Source organism: Panulirus ornatus, chromosome 11 (assembly GCF_036320965.1).
Source record: "Panulirus ornatus isolate Po-2019 chromosome 11, ASM3632096v1, whole genome shotgun sequence".
Taxonomy (NCBI): domain Eukaryota; kingdom Metazoa; phylum Arthropoda; class Malacostraca; order Decapoda; family Palinuridae; genus Panulirus; species Panulirus ornatus.
In genome coordinates, this window is record NC_092234.1 from 21,167,468 (window position 1) to 21,189,043 (window position 21,576).

The following is a 21,576-nucleotide window of genomic DNA, read 5'->3' on the forward strand; positions in this document are numbered from 1 at the left end:
GTTTGCGAGGTAGCGCAAGGAAACAGACGAAAGAAACGGCCCAACCCCCCCCCCCCATACACATGTACATACACACGTCCACACACGCAAATATACATACCTACACAGCTTTCCATGGTTTACCCCAGACGCTTCACATGCCTTGATTCAATCCACTGACAGCACGTCAACCCCTGTATACCACATCGCTCCAATTCACTCTATTCCTTGCCCTCCTTTCACCCTCCTGCATGTTCAGGCCCCGATCACACAAAATCTTTTTCACTCCATCTTTCCACCTCCAATTTGGTCTCCCTCTTCTCCTCGTTCCCTCCACCTCCGACACATATATCCTCTTGGTCAATCTTTCCTCACTCATTCTCTCCATGTGCCCAAACCATTTCAAAACACCCTCTTCTGCTCTCTCAACCACGCTCTTTTTATTTCCACACATCTCTCTTACCCTTACGTTACTTACTCGATCAAACCACCTCACACCACACATTTTCCTCAAACATCTCATTTCCAGCACATCCATCCTCCTGCGCACATCTCTAATCCATAGCCCACGCCTCGCAACCATACAACATTGTTGGAACCACTATTCCTTCAAACATACCCATTTTTGCTTTCCGAGATAATGTTCTCGACTTCCACACATTTTTCAAGGCTCCCAAAATTTTCGCCCCCTCCCCCACCCTATGATCCACTTCCGCTTCCATGGTTCCATCCGCTGACAGATCCACTCCCAGATATCTAAAACACTTCACTTCCTCCAGTTTTTCTCCATTCAAACTCACCTCCCAATTGACTTGACCCTCACCCCTACTGTACCTAATAACCTTGCTCTTATTCACATTTACTCTTAACTTTCTTCTTCCACACACTTTACCAAACTCAGTCACCAGCTTCTGCAGTTTCTCACATGAATCAGCCACCAGCGCTGTATCATCAGCGAACAACAACTGACTCACTTCCCAAGCTCTCTCATCCCCAACAGACTTCATACTTGCCCCTCTTTCCAGGACTCTTGCATTTACCTCCCTAACAACCCCATCCATAAACAAATTAAACAACCATGGAGACATCACACACCCCTGCCGCAAACCTACATTCACTGAGAACCAATCACTTTCCTCTCTTCCTACACGTACACATGCCTTACATCCTCGATATATATATATATATATATATATATATATATCATCATCATCATCATCATTCAATAATCTAGTTAAAAATAGGTGGTACTAGTGTTACAAAATTCATTCAGAATCTGTATTTGCTATGGAGCAATATGTCAGTATGTCTGGACAACGGTCTTCGAGCAAAATGCAAGATGTCAGCAATGCACGTATCAAAACAACTTAATCAAATCACTTCAGCTTCCTCAGCAAAATTCCTTCATGACGGACACACCTGCCACTCCACTGAACAAAATGTCACCCTCTGGTACCGGACATGAAACTGACAACCATCACCCAAGTTACTCCACTTATCATCAGTAAGACCTTCCAGAGGAACCAACATCTGACCTCTTCTCATCATCAGTAGTCAACATGAGGAACATCACTAGTCATTTTCAACGAGACAACATCCCCGGAATATCGAGATCACCTAAAATCTGGGTCTAATATGTGAACATCACCACCGTTCTGTGTTAAGAGTTTTAACTTCTCAATACAGCTTGCACTCTTGGTCAAGGGTTTGACCTAACATCACAAGCAGTTTACCCCAACAGTCCAACCTCTCACCATTATCAGTATGTCATATCAAACGTCTGCCTGCTACATACCTGCAGCACACTATGGCAAGGCTATGACCTGCAAGTAATACAATCAAGACATTTCTATGGTTCTAAATGATACATCTCACCATGAGTGTGCACCATGGCCTTACCACATACCATCAGCACTTCATGATGAAGAATAACCCCGAACATCTGCACTACAGTCACACGAAATATCGGACATCAAAACCTGACCAACGCTGGATGATACGAACGTGACTGTGTTACAACCATCACTAGCTCAGCACAACAGTCCTTCACTTAACGTAAAATGTAGACAAAAGTCTGATTGGTAGTGATGATGAGATCAGAAACTGTACGTTAAATGTTGATAATGATGAGAGTCCAGACTCGTGGTGGTGGTGGTGATGGTGTTCAAAACAAGACCTGTAATATCATATCTTCATCATAATCTGAGGTTAGTGACTTTATGATCCGTGTTTGGTGTATCAGGAACTGACATTATCATACTACACCTTAAGTGCTAATGATATTTGGAGGTCAGACCCTTACGATCAAGGGCTGTTCATATCCAAGAACTTGGCCCTTAACCAACGAGGGATGAAAGATCAGGAAATCAATTGTGACATCCAAACCCAAGTTACAAGTGCACACAAACCAACTAGATCAGCTGCAGATTGTCTTATGATCAACTCGACTAACATTGGCCTTGATCGTTCCCGGTCAGAACACAGATGAGAGCCTGGCTTCCCCTGGTGGTCAAACCGTTCACATCATACAAAGGTTTCGACGGATATTCTAAGTGGACGTGGTGGGGAGACACAGCTCCCTCGACAATGAAATAATACTGTAATTGGTCAACAAAAGCCATGTGACTTTCGTATATAGTGAGCTCTTAACAACAACAAGAACATGCATCTCTTCTATACTGTACAACAGATATACATAAATATTCACTCTGAGGTTAGGAAATATTTCTTTGGCCTTAGTACTGATGAACATTAAATAATACTTATACTTATAACCTACTTTTCTACAGGTGCTTAACCTAAGCAACCATACTGGCCTTACACGGGTATTCGATATGTTCACACCTGACAACAAGTTCCTTGCATAACTTTTAAATAACACAGCCACTGAATTATGATTGGTTAATAATAACATACAAACCACTATGTCTCCCTCTGTCCTCAACATGACCTGGCATGTTGCTCATCTTACAACTACTGGTGTTAACCAGAGAAAACATGTGTCATGTTCAACGGCACACAGGATGGAGCAGAGCAGCGTAGGTCCTGCCTGGACGACATCACACAATGTTGCAGGCACGGGACTTGACCCCACCAGACACTGCGTTCGAAGCTTGGCCGTTCTTAGGCAGGCGAGGCAAACGTCTTTTGGATGATGAATGTTTGCTGGGCGTGGATGGGGAGGAGGTAGTAATGGAGGTGGTGGTGGCGGCCTCGAGGGAGTTGTTGTTGGAGGATCTACCGGGGGTGTTGGGGGGGTTCATGAGGCGATGGAGGAGGATCCGGTAGGTGGCCAGGGCTGGGGAGCGAGCGCCCAGGGGTGTCCCATCCTCCAAGGCGTCCCAGGAGATGCCCCACGTCTGCAACGTTGACACGGCCTCAGCCTGTGGACACAATAATGATCCTGGTCACCTCTGACCGTTGTAACCATCAACAGGTAACGGTGTAAAACATATCTCCTGTTGTTGCTACCGTTACTAACAGTATAGGAACATTATTCACATCAACATGTCACTCAGAAGTGAGGGCTCACAATGCAACATTGATAATGATCTCAAGACAACATAACAACAATATGGAAATAGGAAATATCAGGTATGTTACCTCAGTTGGAGAAGACAACTGATACTGACTGTGTGGGTCATGAAGGCACAAGAAAATCTGAGGGGGAGACCTAACACAGGGACAAGATACAGCTGTAGCTTGTATGAGCTCAAGATACAGCTGTAGTTTGTATGAGCTCAAGATACAGCTGTAGTTTGAATGAGCTCAAGATACAGCTGTAGCTTGTATATGGAGCTCAGTAAGTTCTATCAGAACAAGAAAATAGAATTCTACGACAAGCAGATCAAACACTCTTATACGAGGTTGTGGCACATAGGAACCAGTGATGGCTGGTGAGGGAAGAGGCAAGACGACAGAAAAGAGGGAGATGTGTGGAAACGTTGAAGAAGCTCAGGATGTTCTATGGAGAAGAGAGACTCATAACAGCCAACCAACACTTCTGAAGGATGAGAGAGAGAGAGAGAGAGAGAGAGAGAGAGAGAGAGAGAGAGAGAGAGAGAGAGAGAGAGAGAGAGAGAGAGAGAGAGAGAGAGAGAGAGAGAGAGAGAGAGAGAGAGAGAGAGAGAGAGAGAGAGAGAGAGAGAGAGAGAGAGAGAGAGAGAGAGAGAGAGAGAGAGAGAGAGAGAGAGAGAGAGAGAGAGAGAGAGAGAGAGAGAGAGAGAGAGAGAGAGAGAGAGAGAGAGAGAGAGAGAGAGAGAGAGAGAGAGAGAGAGAGAGAGAGAGAGAGAGAGAGAGAGAGAGAGAGAGAGAGAGAGAGAGAGAGAGAGAGAGAGAGAGAGAGAGAGAGAGAGAGAGAGAGAGAGAGAGAGAGAGAGAGAGAGAGAGAGAGAGAGAGAGAGAGAGAGAGAGAGAGAGAGAGAGAGAGAGAGAGAGAGAGAGAGAGAGAGAGAGAGAGAGAGAGAGAGAGAGAGAGAGAGAGAGAGAGAGAGAGAGAGAGAGAGAGAGAGAGAGAGAGAGAGAGAGAGAGAGAGAGAGAGAGAGAGAGAGAGAGAGAGAGAGAGAGAGAGAGAAGAGAGAGAGAGAGAGAGAGAGAGAGAGAGAGAGAGAGAGAGAGAGAGAGAGAGAGAGAGAGAGAGAGAGAGAGAGAGAGAGAGAGAGAGAGAGAGAGAGAGAGAGAGAGAGAGAGAGAGAGAGAGAGAGCATATAACAACATAAGGAGAGGGAGCAGTGAAACATTCACTTGTGTGGGAGAAAGGTAATAAACATACTGAATTTTCACATAAACAAATAGTCTAGCGTAAATAACACCTTCCACATATTTGTTCTCTCACTATACTAACGGCTGACGGTGTCGTGTTTTACTGTACCAACGTCTGACAGTGTCGTGTTTCACTGTACCAACGTCTGACAGTGTCGTGTTTTACTGTACCAACGTCTGACAGTGTCGTGTTTCACTGTACCAACTTCTGACAGTGTCGTGTTTCACTGTACCAACGTCTGACAGTGTCGTGTTTCACTAGACCAACGTTTGCCAGTGTCGTGTTTCACTGTACCAACGTCTGACAGTGTCGTGTTTCACTATACCAACGTCTGACTGTCGTGTTTCATTTCACTGCACCAACGTCTGACAGAATCATTTGGTCAAGTCTTTAAGTGTGTTCAAATCTGTTGAATCTATGAAAACTCAAAATCAGCAAGTATTTACCTTCATCTGGTACTGGTTCTGACATTGTACTTACACAAATAAATATAAAGTATGGCCTAGACAGGGATTATGGTCGCTTACTATGTGTCGTGTTTCACTTTTGTTGGTCGTTACATTAATATTTTTGATTTATCGGTCATTACAACCTTTGTAGAATCACTGCCAGACATTCAAAATAGAATGAAGGTCACCATTAAGACTGTGAGCATATGACAGTGACCCAACTGTGATTCATGACAGACACTGTTGACGACATGTTTGTATCTCCTGTACAATGTCACTGGTTGACATCAACAGTGAACCAATACGTCTCCCAGGTATAACTGGTTCCTTCTGGCTCAACACGTATTTTCTAAAACAATTTTTTTTTTTAGTTCTGTAACTGGTCTCTGTCTACAGTGAACCTGGCCACTGTAACTGGTCTCTGTCCACAGTGAACCTGGCCACTGTAACTGGTCTCTGTCTACAGTGAACCTGGCCACTGTAACTGGTCTCTGTCTACAGTGAACCTGGCCACTGTAACTGGTCTCTGTCCACAGTGAACCTGGCCACTGTAACTGGTCTCTGCCTACAGTGAACCTGGCCACTGTAACTGGTCTGTCTACAGTGAACCTAGCCATTGTAACTGGTCTCTGTCTACTGTGAATCTGGCCATTGTAACTGGTCTCTGTCTACAATGAACCTGGCCACTGTAACTGTTCTCTGTCTACAGTGAACCTGGCCACTGTAACTGGTCTCTGTCTACAGTGAACCTGGCCACTGTAACTGGTCTCTGTCTATAGTGAACCTGGCCATTGTAACTGGTCTCTGTCTACAGTGAACCTGGCCACTGTAACTGGTCTGTCTACAGTGAACCTGGCCATTGTAACTGGTCTCTGTCTACAGTGAACCTGGCCATTATAACTGGTCTCTGTCTACAGTGAACCTGGCCACTGTAACTGGTCTCTGTCTACAGTGAACCTGGCCATTGTAACTGGTCTCTGTCTACAGTGAACCTGGCCACTGTAACTGGTCTCTGTCTACAGTGAACCTGGCCACTGTAACTGGTCTCTGTCTACAGTGAACCTGGCCATTTCCCTGGCTTATAAGGGTCCTGTCCATCTGCTATACAGGTTCTCCCATATGTCTGATGTCACAAGGACATCAACAGACGTTGCTGGACTTTGTTTTTGATTGTGACATTAGTGAAAAATCACCTTCAGTGAAACTGTATCAATCTCGTCGAAGAAGCTCTGACGTCAGGTGAATCTATTCTTTCCCTGCTACTGATTGTAGCGCAGCCTTGAAGCTATATGAGCTCCTTGAGAAACGGTCCAGTTGTTACACAGCAATAATATTAACAACAACAACAGCAACACCAACAACAATAATAATAATAATAATGATAATAATAATAATAATAATAATAATAATAATAATAATAATAATAATAATAATAATAATAATAATAATGGTTTCAGAAGTGGTAGAGGATATGTAGATCAGGTGTTTGCTTTAAAGAGTGTTTAAGAAATGCTAAGATAAACAGAAGGATTTATATGCGACATTTATGGATCTAAAGAAATCATATGGTAGAGTTGATAGAGATGCCTTATGGAAGGTTATAATGATATTTGACTTGGAAGGTAAGCTGCTAGGAACAATGAGAAGTGTTCATTAAAGGTGTAAGGCATGTGTACGAGTGGGAAGAGAGGAGACTGAGTGGTTCCAAGTGAAGGTCGGTCTGTAGTATGGGTGTGTGATGTCTCCATGGCTATCTAATTTGTTTATGAATGGAGTGTTTAGGGAGGTAAATGTAAGAGTCTTGTAGAGAGGGGCGAGTAGGCAGTCTGTTGGAGATGAGAGGGCCCGAGAAGTGAGTCAAGTGCTGAATGCTGAAAACACAGCACTGGTGGCAGATTCGGGTGAGAAACTGCAGAGGTTGGTGGCTGAGTTTGGAAAAGTGTGTGAAAGGAGGAAGTTAAGAGTCAATATGAATAAAAGTAAGGTTGTTAGGTTCAGCAGGGTTGAGGGACAAGTTAGTTGGGATGTGTCTGAGTAGACAAAAATTGGGGGAAGTGTTCTGGATTCCCGGGAGTGGACATGGCAGTGACTGGAATTGTAGCGACCCACTGTCGCTCCGCACAGCGTTGCCTCACTGACGACGCCCTGACTTGGTGGCAGGTCACAGCGGGTGACTTCACGCGACCTAACGACCCCCAGAGAAATGAGTTTGGTGGTCCAACCTACGGCCAATATAGCTGCTGCTCTAATTATAGACGACCTGACCCTCTCCATAAGAGCCGCCGCTCTCAGTCCACCAGCAGGGAGAGGTCGACAACCTGACCTTCCTGCCTCTTATACACCCGGGTATCACCGCAGGAAGGCAGTCAGGGAGCTTACTCGCTGTACACATGTCTACCACTGCGGGACCTGAAGTCTTGGCCACCCTTAGGGCGTCTCCTCCGTCATTAAATGTCCCAACGTGACTCCTGACGTTTCATCTTCCAGGCAGGTTTCATCTCCGACGTCCATCTTCGGCAGGACTCGCCTGGGACATCACCTCCGCCCAGTACAAGCAGCAATTGTAACAACAAGGGACCAAGGGCCACGCCCGCGGCACTCCTGCATCCCTAGCACAAATCGGTAGCCGCCGCACACTCCAGGAGCCGCGATGCGTGCCACACCCACCTCCTCCTGCAGGAGCTCCACGTAAACTCGGCAGTCACGTACTTCTCCCACGTGTTCCTGCTTCATCTGGCATCCCTCACCAGCATCACAGGACCCCTGCCTGCCAAACCTGCCTCGTATCACCTTCCCTTACCTCTTCGTCACCATAATCCTGCACCTCCAGTAGCTCACTGTCCCTTGGCTATCGCACTTTATGGACCTTAACCCAGAAAACAATGTTGATGTTGTTCAACGTATTTACGTGCCCATTCTTTAAGAACCCAACCAGAACACTCGCTAATGAACCATGGAAACAGAGGGTGGGTGGGTGAGAAGGCTAAGGTTCTGGAAGCATTGAAATGTTTGTGGAAAGAGAGGCAGTAGTTAGGGAGGCAGAAACGGACATGTTTAAAAGGTTTATATAGTAGTCCTAACAATGTTGTATGGTTGCCAGGCATGGGGTATAGATGAGGATGTGCGGAGGAGGGTGGATGTGTTGGAAATGAGATGTTTGAGGACAATATGTGGTGTGAGGTGGTTTGATCGAGTAAGTAATGAAAAGGTAAGAGAGATGTGTGGTAATAAAAAGAGTGTGGTTGAGAGAGCAGAAGAGGGTGTTTTGAAGTGGTTTGGTCACATGGAGAGAATGAGTGAGGAAAGATTGACCAAGAGGATGTATGTGTCAGAGGTGGAGGGAGCGAGAAGTGGTTTGAATGATCGAGGTCTGAACATGCAGGAGGGTGAAAGACGTGCACACGACAGTGTGAACGATGTGGTATATTGGGGTTGACGTGCAGTCAATGGACTGAACCAGAGCATGTGAAGCAGCCGAGGTAAACCATGAACAAGTCTGTGGGGTCTGGATGTGGATAGGGAGCTGTGCTTTCGGTGCATTACACATGACGTTAGAGGCTGAGTGTGAGCAGAATCACCCATTCTTCGTCTTTTCCTGGCGCTACCTCACCATAGAGGGAAATGGCAATTCAGTATTGGTAAAAATAATAACAGTAACAATAATATCGTACTTCTAGGGTTGATGCGTCTTCAGTGGAGGATGTGGGAGCCAGGACATAGGCTGGGAGTGGGGTCGGCTGTGTGGGAGCTGTGGCCAGCCAGGTGTGGCCAGCGATGGTGGCAGTGCCAGGTCGTTCAGTGGGGTCCTGCACCAGGAGGCGTGTGATGAGGTCCGAGGCTGCGGGGGAGACGTGCTCCGGCAGGATGAACGAGCCAGCCAGGATGTGCCGCTTCAGCCCCGCTACTGTGTTCGCCTGGGGAAGGTTGACACGTATATATATCATGATCATAACGGGCTCATATCAGGCTCATAATCTGGATATATTATCATAACTAATAACTGACTAAATGACATTAACTTATATGATACATAACTGTACCCACCTTCTATAATACATAACTGTACCCACCTTGTATAATACATAACTGCACCCACCTTGTATAATACATAACTGTACCCACATTACATAATACATAACCGTACCCACCTTGTATAATACATAACTGTACCCACCTTGTATAATACATAACTGCCCACCTTGTATAATACATAACTGTACCCACCTTGTATAATACATAACTGTACCCACCTTGTATAATACATAACTGTACCCACCTTGTATAATACATAACTGTACCCACCTTGTATAATACATAACTGTACCCACATTACATAATACATAACTGTACCCACATCGAAAATGCATAACTGTACCCACATTACATAATACATAACTGTACCCACCTTGTACAATACATAACTGTGCCCACCTTGTATAATACATAACTGTACCCACCTTGTATAATACATAACTGTACCCACATTACATAATACATAACTGTACCCACCTTGTATAATACATAACTGTGCCCACCTTGTATAATACATAACCGTACCCACCTTGTATAATACATAACTGTGCCCACCTTGTATAATACACAACTATGCCCACCTTGTATCCTTGTATAATACATAACTGTATCCACCTTGTATAATACATAACTGTACCCACCTTGTACAATACATAACTGTACCCACCTTGTATAATACATAACTGTACCCACCTTGTATAATACATAACTGTACCCACCTTGTATAATACATAACTGTGCCCACCTTGTATAATACATAACTGTACCCACATTACATAATACATAACTGTACCCACCTTGTATAATACATAACTGTGCCCACCTTGTATAATACATAACTGTACCCACCTTGTATAATACATAACTGTGCCCACCTTGTATAATACATAACTGTACCCACCTTGTATAATATATAACTGTACCCACATTACATAACACATAACTGTACCCACATTACATAATACATAACTGTACCCACATTACATAATACATAACTGTACCCACCTCGTAAAATGCATAACTGTACCCACATTACATAATACATAACTGTACCCACCGTGCATAATATATAACTGTACCCACATTACATAATATATAACTGTACCCACCTCGTATAATACATAACTGTACCCACATTACATAATACATAACTGTACCCACCTTGTATAATACATAACTGTATCCACATTGTATAATACATAACTGTAACCACATTACATAATACATAACTGTACCCACCTTGTATAATACATAACTGTATCCACCTTGTATAATACATAACTGTACCCACATTACATAATACATAACTGTACCCACCTTGTATAATACATAACTGTATCCACCTTGTATAATACATAACTGTACCCACATTACATAATACATAACTGTACCCACCTTGTATAATGCATAACTGTGCCGACCTTGTATAATACATAACTGTACCCACATTACATAATACATAACTGTACCCACCTTGTATAATACATAACTGTATCCACCTTGTATAATACATAACTGTACCCACATTACATAATACATAACTGTACCCACCTTGTATAATACATAACTGTACCCACATTACATAATACATAACTGTACCCACCTTGTATAATACATAACTGTACCCACACTACATAATACATAACTGTATCCACCTTGTGTAATACATAACTGTAACCACATTACATAATATATAACTGTACCCACCTTGTAAAATACATAACTGTACCCACATTACATAATACATGACTGTACCCACCTTGTATAATACATAACTGTGCCCACCTTGTATAATACATAACTGTATCCACCTTGTATAATACATAACTGTAACCACATTACATAATACATAACTGTACCCACCTTGTATAATACATAACTGTACCCACCTTGTACAATACATAACTGTGCCCACCTTGTATAATACGTAACTGTACCCACCTTGTATAATACATAAGTGTACCCACCTTGTATAATACATAACTGTGCCCACCTTGTATAATATGTAACTGTACCCACCTTGTATAATACGTAACTGTACCCACCTTGTATAATGCATAACTGTAACCACATTACATAATACATAACTGTACCCACCTTGTATAATACGTAACTGTACCCACCTTGTATAATACGTAACTGTACCCACCTTGTATAATGCATAACTGTAACCACATTACATAATACATAAATGTACCCACCTTGTATAATACATAACTGTAACCACATTACATAATACATAACTGTATCCACCTTGTATAATACATAACTGTAACCACATTACATAATACATAACTGTACCCACCTTGTATAATACATAACTGTACCCACCTTGTATAATACATAACTGTACCCACCTTGTATAATACATAACTGTACCCACCTTGTATAATACATAACTGTACCCACATTACATAATATATAAACTGTAACCACATAATATTGTACGTAAAGTAATGCTTTGCTTTCGTCATCGTGTCAATGTAACACCTTACCTTATTTCAGAAGCTGGAGTTAGTATGTGTGAATCTATGACACAATAATTATGTGATCATTCTTACATCCTGGTCAAATAGTATCTTTAAGGTGGATACAAGTGGGTATTATATATTACACACTCAAATACTCGATATAATTCTATGATGAGTCAATACCAGTTGTCGTGTGTCACGTTCATTATAAACACTGTGTATTACCATACCTCCTCAGTGGAGGTAGCCAGTCACTCCACTGGAATAATGACACTCCACTGGAATAATGAGTCATGATGAAGACGTGTGTAATCTGCCACTGATGCAGTGTCCTGTGTGTGTGTGTGTGTGGGTGTTCGTCCTCGGAAACATCAAATGTGAGACATTTCCTCTGTTCTATGAAGCTGATGAGGAACATTGAGGTATGAGGCACTTACGACAAGTGACTCCCTCACAAACACTGAGGTGTGAGGGTGTCCAACGTGGCGTGAAGATGAGGCACGTGAGGACCCGGACCCGCGCACCTCACCGTGCCACGACTGGAGGACACACGTGACCAGTGATGACCTGTGCACCACCTGGTCACCTGCACGACCCAGGCTACCTAGTGACCAGTGATGACCTGTGCACCACCTGGTCACCTGCACGACCCAGGCTACCTAACACGAGGGAACTGATGGAAGGGGACAGAGGGGACGGCACAGATGGAAGGGGACAGAGGGGACGGCACAGATGGAAGGGGAGAGATGGAACGGCACAGATGAAAGGGGACAGAGGGGACGGCACAGATGGAAGGGGACAGAGGGGACGGCACAGATGGAAGGGGAGAGATGGAACGGCACAGATGGAAGGGGACAGAGGGGACGGCACAGATGGAAGGGGACAGAGGGGACGGCACAGATGGAAGGGGAGAGATGGAACGGCACAGATGGAAGGGGACAGAGGGGACGGCACAGATGGAAGGGGACAGAGAGGACGGCACAGATGGAAGGGGAGAGAGGGGACGGCACAGATGGAAGGGGACAGAGAGGACGGAACAGATGGAAGGGGAGAGAGGGGACGGCACAGATGGAAGGGGACAGAGAGGACGGCACAGATGGGAAGGTACAGACGGAAGAGTACAGACGGGAGGGAATGGATAGAAAAGTACGGATGGAAAAGGGTTGGGATGGGCGGGTAGATGTGGGAGGGTACAGATGGGAAGGTATAGATGGGAAAGTAGGGATGGGAGGGTACAGACATAAGAGTAAGGATGGGCGAGTACAGACGGGAGGGTACATATAGAAGGATAGAGAAGGGAGGGTACGGATAAGAGGGTACAGAGGGGAGGGTACAAATGGGAAAGTACGGATGGAAGGGTACAAAGAGGGCACAGTTGGAAGGGTACAGGCGGAAAGGTACAGATGGGAGGGTACAGATAACAGGAGTAGAGGGGAATGTACATCAGGGAAAGGATAGCGTGTACCTCGCTCTGTGGCCCTACCTGTACACCAGATGCCTCGCTCTGTGGCCCTACCTGTACACCAGATGCCTCGCTCTCTGGCCCTACCTGTACACCAGATGCCTCGCTCTGTGGCTCTACCTGTACACCAGATGCCTCGCTCTGTGGCCCTACCTGTACACCAGATGCCTCGCTCTCTGGCCCTACCTGTACACCAGATGCCTCGTTCTGTGGCCCTACCTGTACACCAGATGCCTCGCTCTCTGGCTCTACCTGTACACCAGATGCCTCGCTCTCTGGCCCTACCTGTACACCAGATGCCTCGCTCTCTGGCCCTACCTGTACACCAGATGCCTCGCTCTCTGGCCCTACCTGTACACCAGATGCCTCGCTCTCTGGCCCTACCTGTACACCAGATGCCTCGCTTTCTGGCCCTACCAGTACACCAGATGCCTCGCTCTCTGGCCCTACCTGTACACCAGATGCCTCGCTCTCTGGCCCTACTTGTACACCAGATGCCTCGCTCTCTGGCCCTACCTGTACACCAGATGCCTCGCTCTCTGGCCCTACCTGTACACCAGATGCCTCGCTCTCTGGCCCTACCTGTAAACCAGATGCCTTGCTCTCTGGCCCTACCTGTACACCAGATGCCTCGCTCTCTAGCCCTACCTGTACACCAGATGCCTAGCTTTCTAGCCCTACCTGTACACCAGATGCCTCGCTTTCTGGCCCTACCTGTACACCAGATGCCTCGCTTTCTGGCCCTACCTGTACACCAGATGCATCGCTCTCTGGCCCTACCTGTACACCAGATGCCTCGCTCTCTAGCCCTACCTGTACACCAGATGCCTCGCTTTCTGGCCCTATCTGTACACCAGATGCCTCGCTTTCTGGCCCTACCTGTACATCAGATGCCTCGCTTTCTGGCCCTACCTGTACACCAGATGCCTCGCTCTCTGGCCCTACCTGTACACCAGATGCCTCGCTCTCTGGCCCTACCTGTACATCAGATGCCTCGCTTTCTGGCCCTACCTGTACACCAGATGCCTCGCTTTCTGGCCCTACCTGTACACCAGATGCCTCGCTTTCTGGCCCTACCTGTACATCAGATGCCTCGCTTTCTGGCCCTACCTGTACACCAGATGCCTCGCTTTCTGGCCCTACCTGTACACCAGATGCCTCGCTTTCTGGCCCTACCTGTACACCAGATGCCTCGCTCTCTGGCCCTACCTGTACACCAGATGCCTCGCTTTCTGGCCCTACCTGTACACCAGATGCCTCGCTCTCTGGCCCTACCTGTACCCCAGATGCCTCGCTCTCTAGCCCTACCTGTACACCAGATGCCTAGCTTTCTAGCCCTACCTGTACACCAGATGCCTCGCTCTCTAGCCCTACCTGTACACCAGATGCCTAGCTTTCTAGCCCTACCTGTACACCAGATGCCTCACTCTCTAGCCCTACCTGTACACCAGATGCCTCGCTTTCTGGCCCTACCTGTGCACTGTTTACACTGAGCCACCTGAAGGTGACCAGTAACCCAGGGAGGGAATGTTGGTTGCGTCATCACCACATCATCTTGTTGTTCTAACAGTAACTCAGGGACATGATGGTGTTAGGCCCCCCCCCCCCCCCCCCGCTAGTAACTGATGGATGGGTGTTATCATTATGGATGATCCAGCTCGAAAAGGCAGAGGACCTGCTTTAAAAGGCCCATAACTTACCTTAAAAGGCCCATGACCTAATTCAAAAAGGCCCGTGACTCACCTTAAAAGGCCCATGACCTAATTCAAAAAGGCCCGTGACTCACCTTAAAAGGCCCATGACCTAATTAAAAAAGGCCCGTGACTTACCTTAAAAGGCCCATGACCTAATTCAAAAAGGCCCGTAACTCACCTTAAAAGGCCCATGACCTAATTAAAAAAGGCCTATGACTTACCTTAAAAGGCACATACCTTACCTTAAAAGGCCCATAACTTACCTTAAAAAACCAATAACATACCTTAAAAGGCCCATGGCTTACCTTAAAAGGCATGTCGGCAGTCAAGATGAAGAACAGCAGGACGCCCAGAGCCCAGATGTCCACCGCTGGCCCGACGTAAGACTCATCCTGATGACGACAATGACTGTGGTCACATGATGACTGGCAACACACACACACACACACACACACACACACACACACACACACCGCTGGCCCGACGTAAGACTCATCCTGATGACGACAATGACTGTGGTCACATGATGACTGGCAACACACACACACACACACACACACACACACACACACACACACCGCTGGCCCGACGTAAGACTCATCCTGATGACGACAATGACTGTGGTCACATGATGACTGGCAACACACACACACACACACACACACACACACACACACACACACACCGCTGGCCCGACGTAAGACTCATCCTGATGACGACAATGACTGTGGTCACATGATGACTGGCAACACACACACACACACACACACACACACACACACACACACACCGCTGGCCCGACGTAAGACTCATCCTGATGACGACAATGACTGTGGTCACATGATGACTGGCAACACACACACACACACACACACACACACACACACACACACCGCTGGCCCGACGTAAGACTCATCCTGATGACGACAATGACTGTGGTCACATGATGACTGGCAACACACACACACACACACACACACACACACACACACACACCGCTGGCCCGACGTAAGACTCATCCTGATGACGACAATGACTGTGGTCACATGATGACTGGCAACACACACACACACACACACACACACACACACACACACACCGCTGGCCCGACGTAAGACTCATCCTGATGACGACAATGACTGTGGTCACATGATGACTGGCAACACACACACACACACACACACACACACACACACACCGCTGGCCCGACGTAAGACTCATCCTGATGACGACAATGACTGTGGTCACATGATGACTGGCAACACACACACACACACACACACACACACACACACACACACCGCTGGCCCGACGTAAGACTCATCCTGATGACGACAATGACTGTGGTCACATGATGACTGGCAACACACACACACACACACACACACACACACACACACACACCGCTGGCCCGACGTAAGACTCATCCTGATGACGACAATGACTGTGGTCACATGATGACTGGCAACACACACACACACACACACACACACACACACACACACACCGCTGGCCCGACGTAAGACTCATCCTGATGACGACAATGACTGTGGTCACATGATGACTGGCAACACACACACACACACACACACACACACACACACACACCGCTGGCCCGACGTAAGACTCATCCTGATGACGACAATGACTGTGGTCACATGATGACTGGCAACACACACACACACACACACACACACACACACACACACACACACCGCTGGCCCGACGTAAGACTCATCCTGATGACGACAATGACTGTGGTCACATGATGACTGGCAACACACACACACACACACACACACACACACACACACCGCTGGCCCGACGTAAGACTCATCCTGATGACGACAATGACTGTGGTCACATGATGACTGGCAACACACACACACACACACACACACACACACACACACACCGCTGGCCCGACGTAAGACTCATCCTGATGACGACAATGACTGTGGTCACATGATGACTGGCAACACACACACACACACACACACACACACACACACACCGCTGGCCCGACGTAAGACTCATCCTGATGACGACAATGACTGTGGTCACATGATGACTGGCAACACACACACACACACACACACACACACACACACACACCGCTGGCCCGACGTAAGACTCATCCTGATGACGACAATGACTGTGGTCACATGATGACTGGCAACACACACACACACACACACACACACACACACACACACCGCTGGCCCGACGTAAGACTCATCCTGATGACGACAATGACTGTGGTCACATGATGACTGGCAACACACACACACACACACACACACACACACACACACCGCTGGCCCGACGTAAGACTCATCCTGATGACGACAATGACTGTGGTCACATGATGACTGGCAACACACACACACACACACACACACACACACACACACACACCGCTGGCCCGACGTAAGACTCATCCTGATGACGACAATGACTGTGGTCACATGATGACTGGCAACACACACACACACACACACACACACACACACACACACACCGCTGGCCCGACGTAAGACTCATCCTGATGACGACAATGACTGTGGTCACATGATGACTGGCAACACACACACACACACACACACACACACACACACACACCGCTGGCCCGACGTAAGACTCATCCTGATGACGACAATGACTGTGGTCACATGATGACTGGCAACACACACACACACACACACACACACACACACACACACCGCTGGCCCGACGTAAGACTCATCCTGATGACGACAATGACTGTGGTCACATGATGACTGGCAACACACACACACACACACACACACACACACACACACCGCTGGCCCGACGTAAGACTCATCCTGATGACGACAATGACTGTGGTCACATGATGACTGGCAACACACACACACACACACACACACACACACACCGCTGGCCCGACGTAAGACTCATCCTGATGACGACAATGACTGTGGTCACATGATGACTGGCAACACACACACACACACACACACACACACACACACACACACACACCGCTGGCCCGACGTAAGACTCATCCTGATGACGACAATGACTGTGGTCACATGATGACTGGCAACACACACACACACACACACACACACACACACACACACCGCTGGCCCGACGTAAGACTCATCCTGATGACGACAATGACTGTGGTCACATGATGACTGGCAACACACACACACACACACACACACACACACACACCGCTGGCCCGACGTAAGACTCATCCTGATGACGACAATGACTGTGGTCACATGATGACTGGCAACACACACACACACACACACACACACACACACACACCGCTGGCCCGACGTAAGACTCATCCTGATGACGACAATGACTGTGGTCACATGATGACTGGCAACACACACACACACACACACACACACACACACACACACACCGCTGGCCCGACGTAAGACTCATCCTGATGACGACAATGACTGTGGTCACATGATGACTGGCAACAACACACACACACACACACACACACACCGCTGGCCCGACGTAAGACTCATCCTGATGACGACAATGACTGTGGTCACATGATGACTGGCAACACACACACACACACCACACACACACACCGCTGGCCCGACGTAAGACTCATCCTGATGACGACAATGACTGGTGGTCACATGATGACTGGCAACACACACACACACACACACACACACACACACACCGCTGGCCCGACGTAAGACTCATCCTGATGACGACAATGACTGTGGTCACATGATGACTGGCAACACACACACACACACACACACACACACACACACACACACACCGCTGGCCCGACGTAAGACTCATCCTGATGACGACAATGACTGTGGTCACATGATGACTGGCAACACACACACACACACACACACACACACACACACACCGCTGGCCCGACGTAAGACTCATCCTGATGACGACAATGACTGTGGTCACATGATGACTGGCAACACACACACACACACACACACACACACACACACACACACACACCGCTGGCCCGACGTAAGACTCATCCTGATGACGACAATGACTGTGGTCACATGATGACTGGCAACACACACACACACACACACACACACACACACACACACACACACACACCGCTGGCCCGACGTAAGACTCATCCTGATGACGACAATGACTGTGGTCACATGATGACTGGCAACACACACACACACACACACACACACACACACACACACACACACACCGCTGGCCCGACGTAAGACTCATCCTGATGACGACAATGACTGTGGTCACATGATGACTGGCAACACACACACACACACACACACACACACACACACACACACACACACACCGCTGGCCCGACGTAAGACTCATCCTGATGACGACAATGACTGTGGTCACATGATGACTGGCAACACACACACACACACACACACACACACACACACACACACCGCTGGCCCGACGTAAGACTCATCCTGATGACGACAATGACTGTGGTCACATGATGACTGGCAACACACACACACACACACACACACACACACACACACACACACACACACACCGCTGGCCCGACGTAAGACTCATCCTGATGACGACAATGACTGTGGTCACATGATGACTGGCAACACACACACACACACACACACACACACACACACACACACACACCGCTGGCCCGACGTAAGACTCATCCTGATGACGACAATGACTGTGGTCACATGATGACTGGCAACACACACACACACACACACACACACACACACACACACACACACACACCGCTGGCCCGACGTAAGACTCATCCTGATGACGACAATGACTGTGGTCACATGATGACTGGCAACACACACACACACACACACACACACACACACACACACACCGCTGGCCCGACGTAAGACTCATCCTGATGACGACAATGACTGTGGTCACATGATGACTGGCAACACACACACACACACACACACACACACACACACACACACACACACACACACACCGCTGGCCCGACGTAAGACTCATCCTGATGACGACAATGACTGTGGTCACATGATGACTGGCAACACACACACACACACACACACACACACACACACACACCGCTGGCCCGACGTAAGACTCATCCTGATGACGACAATCACTGTGGTCACATGATGACTGGCAACACACACACACACACACACACACACACACACACACCGCTGGCCCGACGTAAGACTCATCCTGATGACGACAATGACTGTGGTCACATGATGACTGGCAACACACACACACACACACACACACACACACACACACACACACACACACCGCTGGCCCGACGTAAGACTCATCCTGATGACGACAATGACTGTGGTCACATGATGACTGGCAACAACACACACACACACACACACACACACACACAACACACACACACACACAGACGACAATGACTCTGGTCACATGATGACTGGCAACACACACACACACACACACACACACACACACACACACACACACACACACACACATAAAGCTACACCATGTGCATCTTCTGTGTACAATACAGACACATCAGGTAATGATGACAAAGGCAATGGTGTTGTAGGAAACAGGCGATGCATCACAGTAAGTCTAATATTAGCGTCACTTCTACGTAGGCTCGTGGACTGTCTCTTTCCAGTCATTCCTCAATGCTCCCAGAACATTCATCCCCTCACCCACCCGATGACTCATGGCTCCAATCCATGCCCCGTCCACCTCCAGGTATCTAAAACACTTCAGATCCTTCAAATTCATGCATACCTGACCCTTCAAAAATTTCCCAGTGCCGTTTATATATAATCTAAAACAAAGGTGGTCTCCAACATGACATATCTCCTGTCCACTTCGTCTACGCTACTTTTCTGACATCATGCTCGTCATCACTACCAACATTACCAATCAAAACCTGGGATTTATCTCTCCAAATCAATATAAACACAACATACTTAACATCTTGGCAACATCATGGTCTATTTTAGTAAACAAATTTCTTGTTGTAACCTTGATAAACTCTTTATTGTCAATTTATCTGTCTCGCTGAATTGTCTCTTATATAAGCTTAAAGATTTTATGGTGATTAGTTAAACAATTTCTGATATTACAAAAGGTCATTAATTGTTAGTCTCTCATATGTCAGTTGAAATGGTACTAGGGTAACTAAATGACGTAATCAGGGCCATCATATTTACGCTATAATATATATATATATATATATATATATATATATATATATATATATATATATATATATATATATATATATATATATATATATATGTATATATATTAATTATTACTATACTTTGTCGCTGTCTCCCGCGCTAGCGAGGTAGCGCAAGGAAACAGAAGAAAGAATGGCCCAACCCACCCACATACACATGCATATGCATACACGTCCACACACAGCACATATACATATCTATACATCTCAACGTATACATATATATACACACACAGACATATACATATATACACATGTACATAATTCATACTTTCTGCCCTTAATCATTCCCGTCGCCACCCCACCACACATGAAATGAAAGGCCACATTCGTTCACACTCAGTCTCTAGCTGTCATGTATAATGCACCGAAATCACAGCTCCCTTTCCACAACCAGGCCCCACAAGACATTCCATGGTTCACCCTAGACGCTTCACATGCCCTGGTTCAATCCACTGACAGCACGTCGACCCCGG

The 21,576-nt window shown here is 46.9% G+C and overlaps 1 protein-coding gene across 1 annotated transcript in view; it reads right to left on the bottom strand.

The window, feature by feature from the left end:
• Nucleotides 1–708: 708 nt before the first annotated feature.
• The window catches only part of LOC139751372 (serine/threonine-protein kinase NIM1-like), a 231,610-nt gene continuing 210,742 nt past the window's right edge, over nucleotides 709–21,576 (bottom strand). Inside the window, exons 8-10 of the mRNA XM_071666738.1 lie at nucleotides 15,156–15,242; nucleotides 8,863–9,105; nucleotides 709–3,362 (exon numbers count right to left, since the gene is read on the bottom strand). Of these exons, the coding sequence (XP_071522839.1) occupies nucleotides 3,039–3,362; nucleotides 8,863–9,105; nucleotides 15,156–15,242 (654 nt within the window). The 3' untranslated portion in view covers nucleotides 709–3,038. The remainder of the gene's footprint in view (nucleotides 3,363–8,862; nucleotides 9,106–15,155; nucleotides 15,243–21,576) is intronic.